The following is a 7482-nucleotide window of genomic DNA, read 5'->3' on the forward strand; positions in this document are numbered from 1 at the left end:
CTTAGTCTAATTCCTATGGAGCTACCTCAGGTAGATTTTAAGGTGTACCTAACACCTTCCCCTTAGAAGAAGAAGAAACCTTACCCAAAATCTCGCTTTGTTAGCAGACTAATCGAGAAATGATCTTAGTAATTAAACAAGTACCCTAGTATATCTTTAATTATTAGGTGGCGACTCTCTTTTATCATCAACAGGGAAGCCATTAGGTGAATCTTATTTTGACTCGTGCAAAATAGGGTGCAACAACATGGCGTCTCTACTAGGGACTTCACACTTAGGTTCTGACCTTAGCAGACTTAGACTAGATTTGGAATTTTGGATTGTTTGTACACTACTTTAACTGTGTTTAACTTGCCATTGTATGCTTACCTGCCTTACTTGCTCATTATGTACTTATCTGCTTATTTTAAATATTATTACTAACATCCCACTATCTGTTACCGCTTTATATATATATATATATTGTAGTCACACTCTTTCCTATCGAGTCTTGGCCGTACACTACGAGTTGTCTTTTATAACCCTCCGAACCTTCTTTTAAAATTCTTTAGTTTCAAAGAATGTCTTTGTAAGGTTAACTGACTTAACTTCTCGCAGTATTCAGTCCAACTCAAAATTAGGAAACACTCTACTATACCAAACATAGGTCATATTGTATAAACATTAGGTGGGTCGGTCCTTGGCATCAACACGCAGTTAGGAAATCCACCCTAATGTCAAATGGGTCATGCACCCAACGACATGACATTTGTGAAAAGACGAAATAATCATGACGAGACACTTAAGATCCGAAGCAAACACTTATCAAACCCCATTTCTTTACCCTCTTGAGAAGCGGAAATCAACCAAAACATCCCCGAGATCAATATGGTGATGGGAGCACCGCACAAGCTAAAGTAATGGTGGAAGAACATCCACCGAGAGCATGGAGATGAAATCAAGGTGCGTTTAGAGCATTGACTGCCTTACTAAACATCTTGGCTGACAAGGTGCTTACCCGCTTGCTGATAGAGTTCTGGGATCCAGCCAAAGTAGTTTTCAAGTTTGCAGATTGTGAGTTAGTGCCAACATTGGAAGAAGTTACCAGTTTCACAGAGCTTCCATTTGTTGGGAGGAAGCCGACACTATCGGTCACCATGCTCGGCTACAGGTTTCTCAATGCTTTGGGTCTGGCAAATAGTTAGGGTTTGAGGAATATCAAAGATGGCTAGGTAAGCCTGGAATTTGGACATCGTGAAAGCTATGAATGGTACTTGGGCGAATTTCAGTGTGATCAGGCAGCTTGGGAAAGTCTCTGACCCATAACCTTCTCTTTGGCGCTGCTAGGACTGTTGGTTTTTCCGCAAAGAAAAGGATGGATCAATTTCAACTTGCTGCATGTGGTTTTGGAAACATTCCAGGACAACCTCAAAGCTACTTTGGTACCTATGGTGTTAGCAGAAATTCTCAGGGCATCGTCGGCATGTTCCTGGGGGTATGATTTCTTCAAGGGCTGTAACCTGTTGCTTCAAATATCAACCATAGAGCACTTCTTTCAGCGAGAGGCCACTACTTTGTGGGCGTTAGCAACATGATTCAGAGTCATAGTAAGAGAATGAGGCATTGGGCCTCCCCACATGGAAAAAAAGAATGGAAAGATATGGTAACCAATTTAAGCGGAGAGTGGATCAATTGGAAGCTGTCATGGCTGAACGGAAGGGCAATACTAAGGACGCCCCAAAAGTATTTCATCGAGCTAATATGACTCGAGAGCATCTAGCCATATTCACCCCTATGAGTTCTCAGGCATATTGGGTTGATTCAGGATATACCTCTTTAGACAAGGACGACACTGTATGAAGATGAGTACAACAGGCAGATCCCTTTACTAAAGATAAAGATGCTTCAGGAGGAGTGGAATGATCTAGTCATGATGCCAATGGGTCAGAATTCGTGGTGCACTCCAGAATATTATGTCTGAATCAATGAAGAAGATGAGCTAGCCCAACCAAGCAGGGAAGGAATACCCTGGCTCGAGGATGCAGTGGTGGCTTTGCAAATCTATCATGAGATTTGGTCACACTACCTCAGGACTACCTTCATACATCGCCAAGTGGTCCGTAGGTCAATCGATCACATGTTGCCACCTCCCGATAATGATGACTGAGTAGTTGAATGTATAAAAATTGAGTTTGAGACATAACTAGAGGAAGAGCCTGAGTTCAATAATGATGAAGAAGAATTTGAAGAAGACCCAGAAGAAGAACTAGAAGAAGAAGAAGAAGAAGAAGAGTTGGGGAATGATTATGGGGATTGCTATTAGAAGCTAGTTGATTTCACTCTTTTTCCCACATTGTATCTTTTATCTCGAACCTTTCCATTTTCCTAAGGGCAAGCTTGTTTAAGCCCATGTAATTTTATGAATGTTGAAAACAATGATGTAACCTTTGCTCCCGCCTATTACAATCCAAACGTTATCAATGAAAATAGAATTTTGCTTCGGATCTGAATATGTCAAGTCTAATTATTTCTCAAAATTTGTGACATGCATACCTCCAGCAAAGAGAGGTCCTTTGAACATTAGGAAACATGCTTGCTTGAATATGTGAACTAAGTGCTATGTGTGCCTATATTTGTGCAAACATTGAAACTGACTTCTGTTCTTTTTCAGTTTTTTTTTAATTACTTTATTATTATTCCCCAAAAGATATTTGGTTTATGTTGACCCAAAACTGGCGGAACCACCGTACAACTTGATATCGAAAGGGAAGATGTCTATAATAGATAACCCGAACGAACACGCTCTAGTAATAGCTAATAGCCCGAGATAATCGGGACAGAAGGATGATATGCGGAATGAGAAGCATGTGGCTAGGATGGCCCAAAAGATGGAATCATTGAGGCAGGAAGTACAACACATTCGAAAATTGGCATATTTAGTCGTGACGACCCTCCCACAACCACGCCATTTTCCTTCTCCAGATTCAATTCCCGACCACTTTCCTTCAACTACTCTCCAAGAAAACAATACCCCTACTTCATTCTCTACCACACAGATTATACCCCAGTAACCCCTGCAAACCCACCAAACCCTCTTATACACAGCCCTTACGTACCAAATTACGTTTAAACACCTCAAAATCTACCAGTTGCTACCAACACAGTTTATGCCCCACCAATTACGAGCATAGAGAAAACAAATGAAAAACCTTTAGGTCGCTCTAGGGAGTGAAAGTCTAGATTATAAGGATCTGTGTATACACCCTGATGTGTATACACCCTGATGGGACGGGTGATCCCCATGCACAATTGAGAGCCTACTACAGTAAGTTAGTTTGAGTGGGAAAAAATTAGAAATTGAGGAAGAAGCTATTCTTAAGGAGTTAGACAGGGGAGGCACTTACTTCGTACACTCGCTATGATCCCCAGAACTGGAGGGAGTGGCAGGATATGGTAGAAGATTTCATGAATCACTTCCGGTTACTCCTGAGAGGTTCACTCTTGTAAACTTGCAAAAGAAGCCGTTAGAATCATTTCAAGAGTATGCACGTCGATGGAGGTCAGAGGCCGCCAGAGCAAAACTCCCGTTAGACAATAGTGAATTGACTAAGTACTTCATTAGGGCTCAAGAATGAATCTATTTTGAGAAAATAATGGGCATGATGGGGCAAAAGTTCCCTGAACTTGTTAAAATGGGAGACCTTTTAGAGGAGGTATAAAGTCCGGCATGGTGCAATCTACGGCCGCATGGCAAGCAGCTAGCAAAGAAATCCAATCCGGTCAATAGGAAGCAGAAAGAAGGAAAATGAAGAGGAATCAACAATCATTCCCTATCACAAGTTCAATCAACACCATGGAAACAACTTTTACTCTCCAAATACCCATTCCCTACACCGCCTACTTATGCTCCAGTATATAACACACAACCATACTATAATGCCCAACCTCAATATAACCCCCCTCGCACCCATACAAATCCAAACCCACCACGGCCATATGCTACATTTCAAACCACCACTCATCAGAACTGACCTAACTATACACCCCGACCTCGCCCAAATTTTGAAGAAAGAGGTCCCAGAAACTACACCCCGATTGCTGAGCCTTTGGCTCAATTGTTTGAAAGACTGAGGAGAGCAGGCTTGATAAGTCCAATAAAAGGAAGGATCCCTGAGTATCTTTCAAAATACTTTGATACAACCAAATGGTGCGTCTACCACTCAAATGTAACGGGGCATGATATCAAGGATTGCTTAAACTGAAAAATAAAATTGTGTCACTGATCAAAAGTGGAGCATTCAGTGCACCCCAGCTCCGCCCAATGTGAACTGTAACCTGCTGCCAAACCACTGGAATCAATGAGCTAATATGATCACACTGGATGAAGAATATGACCTGAAATGAACCATTATTATAGTAGGAAATGCTGAGGCTGCAAGTGTCCCACCTCGATGGACGCCAATGATCACCGTACAGTTAAAACCTACACTGATGGTCCAAACTTACCAGCAACAGTTCACTGTTGCTATCTGGGATGAAGTGGATCCGGAATACAAGATAGTCCCGTGGACATATTAGTAGAAAGGGAAGGTCAAGATGACAGATTCCGCAGTAGCTCATGAAATGACCAGGTCAGGGAGGTGTTATGCGCCTAAGGAACTAAATCGAGGGAATCCAGGGAGGGAACAAATTTAGAGATGGAATATAACAGATTCGGAGGCCGCAAAATTCTGGAAGAAAATGTCGACCAAAGAATACTAAGTGGAAAAACAATAAAAGAAAAACCCGATGCAAATATCAATCACGAATTTACTAATGATTTCTAACAGCCACAAAGACGCCTTGATGAAAGTTTTAAGCGGAGTAAGTGTGCTGAGCAACACTACTAGCGAGTCACTGGCAACAATTGACATATTCGCATGGTCATATGACGACATTCCTGGGTTAAGCACCGACATCATTTCGTATCAATTGCCTACCGATCCTGCTAGACCGCCAGTCAAACAACAACCTAGAAAGTTCAAACCAGATTTGAGTTTGAGAATCAAAGAAGAAGTAACCAAGAAGATAGAGGCAAACATGGTGAGAGTCACCAATTATCCCAAATGGTTGGCAAATATCGTATCGGTACCAAAGAATGATGGGAAAATTAGAATATGTGTGGATTATCGAGATCTTAACAAGGCTATTCCAAATGACGGTTTTTCTTTACCAAATATTCATATTCTCATAGAAAATTATGCAAAGCACGAGCTGCAGTCATTCATGGATTGTTTCACCGGGTACCATCAAATCCTGATAAATGAAAAAGAAGTATAAAAGTTAGCGTTTACTACGCCTTTGGGAGTTTACTGCTATAGAGTCATGTTGTTCAGCCTCAAGAACACCGGCGCTACTTACATGAGGGCCATGACAACCCTCTTTCCTGACATGATCCACAAAGAAATCAAGGCATATGTGGATGGTGTCATTATCAAATCTCGGAAGAGTGCAGAACATTTGGATGACTTGAAGAAGTTTTTTGAATGCTTGCGGAGGTATAATTTAAAGTTGATTCCTGCGAAATGCACATTAAAAGTCCCTACTGGAAAATTGCTAGATTTCATCGTAAGCAGGAAAGGGTTAAAATTAGATCATTTGAAGATCAAAGCCATTCAAGAATTGCCACCGCCTAAAAGCAAGAAGGATTTGATGAGTTTCCTTGGTAGTATAAATTACATCAGTCGATTCATAGCCCAATCCACAGTAATTTGTGAGCCTATCTTCAAGCTGCTAAAATGGATGCTGCTACAAAATAGATAGAATAGTGTCATAAAGCTTTCAACAAAATCAAGGACTACTTGTTAAATCCACTAGTGTTGGTTCCTTCCGAACCTGGGAATCCATTGTTGTTATACTTGTAAGTTTTGGACAATGCATTTAGATGCGTGTTGGGACAACACGAGGAGACCGGGAGAAAAGAGCAAGCTATCTACTACTTGAGCAAGAAGTTTACACCATGTGAATTAAAATACTCTATGATAGAGCGCACTTGATGTGCCTTGACTAGGATTACCCAGAAGCTGAGGCATTACATGTCAGCATACACCACAAATCTAATATCCTAGCTTGAGCCGCTCAAGTATATCATTTAGAAGCCGATGCCTACAGGAAAATTGGCCAAATGACAGATTCTTCTCAGCGAATTTGACATTGTGTACATAACACAGAAGGCCATCAAAGGACAAGCCTTAGCTGACCACCTTGCAGAGAATCCATTGGACAAGGATTATGAGACACTCACTACATACTTCCTAGATGAAGAAGTATTGTTTACTGGAGAATACATCACAGAGTCATACCCAGGATGGAGAATGTTCTTCGACGGAGCAGCAAATTTCAAAGGAGTAGGAATTGGGGCAGTCCTAATTTCAGAATCAGGACAACACTACCCAGCATCAACAAAGATAAGGTTCCCCTACACCAATAATATAACCTAGTATGAAGCATGCATCTTCAGGATTAGGATGGCGGTTGACATGAACATCAAGGAGATTCTAGTTATAGGATATTCTGATCTATTGATTCATCAAGTTCAAGGAGATTGGACTACCAGAATGTCAAGATCCATACATAAATGCAATGTGTAAAGGAGCTATGCAAGAAGTTCACAAAGATCGAGTTTAAGCACATTTTCAAGATTCGGAACGAGTTTGCCGACGCTTTCGCAACCATGATCCAACATACAGATAAGAACTACATCGACCCCATCGAGATAGAGATCATGGATCAACAACATGCATACTGTTATCATGTAGACAAAGAGCCAGATGGTAAGCCATTGTACCACGATATCAAAAGGTTTCTTGAAACGAGAAAGTATCCAGAGAACGCCACCAAGGTTCAGAAGCGAGCACTCAAAAGGCTAACAAATTACCTTTTCCTTAACAGGGAAGTCCTGTATATGACCCTAGATTTGGGTCTGTTAAGATGTGTAGATGCCGTTGAAGCAACTAGACTGCTAGAAGAAATACATGCAGGGACATTCAGATCCCACATGAACGGCTTCACCTTAGCCAAGAAGATTTTAAGAGCTGGATATTTTTTCATGACAATGGAAAGCGATAGGATCCGCTATGTGCAGAAGTGTCACCAGTGCCAGATCCAAAGGGATCTCATCTGGGTTCCACCCAATGAGCTAAACGTAATGGGTTTGGCTTAGCTGTTTAACGCTTGGGTCATGGACATAATCGGACATAAAGAGCCCATTGATTCAAATTAACAACGTTTTTTTTTGGTAGCAATTGATTACTTCACAAAATGGGTCGAAGCTTCTACATACAAGGCCGTCACAAAGAAAGTGGAGGCGGATTTTGTCCGTAACAACATAGTTTGCTGGTTTGGGATACCCGAGGCAATCATCACTAACAATGCAACAGGTCTCAACAGTGATCTCGTGATGGAAAGTTGCTAGAAGTTCAAAATTGTCCACCATAACTCCACAGCATACAGACCACAAATGAA

At 41.3% G+C, this 7482-nt stretch overlaps 1 protein-coding gene across 1 annotated transcript; it reads left to right on the forward strand.

The window, feature by feature from the left end:
* Window positions 1-6595: 6595 nt before the first annotated feature.
* On the forward strand, window positions 6596-7180 carry LOC142163879 (uncharacterized). Its single transcript, XM_075221031.1, has one exon. It carries the CDS (start codon window positions 6596-6598, stop codon window positions 7178-7180), a length of 585 nt encoding a protein of 194 aa, XP_075077132.1.
* The last annotated feature ends 302 nt before the right edge of the window (window positions 7181-7482 follow it).

Source organism: Nicotiana tabacum, chromosome 9, assembly GCF_000715075.1.
Source record: "Nicotiana tabacum cultivar K326 chromosome 9, ASM71507v2, whole genome shotgun sequence".
Taxonomy (NCBI): Eukaryota; Viridiplantae; Streptophyta; class Magnoliopsida; order Solanales; family Solanaceae; genus Nicotiana; species Nicotiana tabacum.

Bases quoted from the DNA above. Each gene is read 5' to 3' on its own strand.
- LOC142163879 (XM_075221031.1), top strand. From the start codon at position 6,596: ATGCAATGTGTAAAGGAGCTATGCAAGAAGTTCACAAAGATCGAGTTT.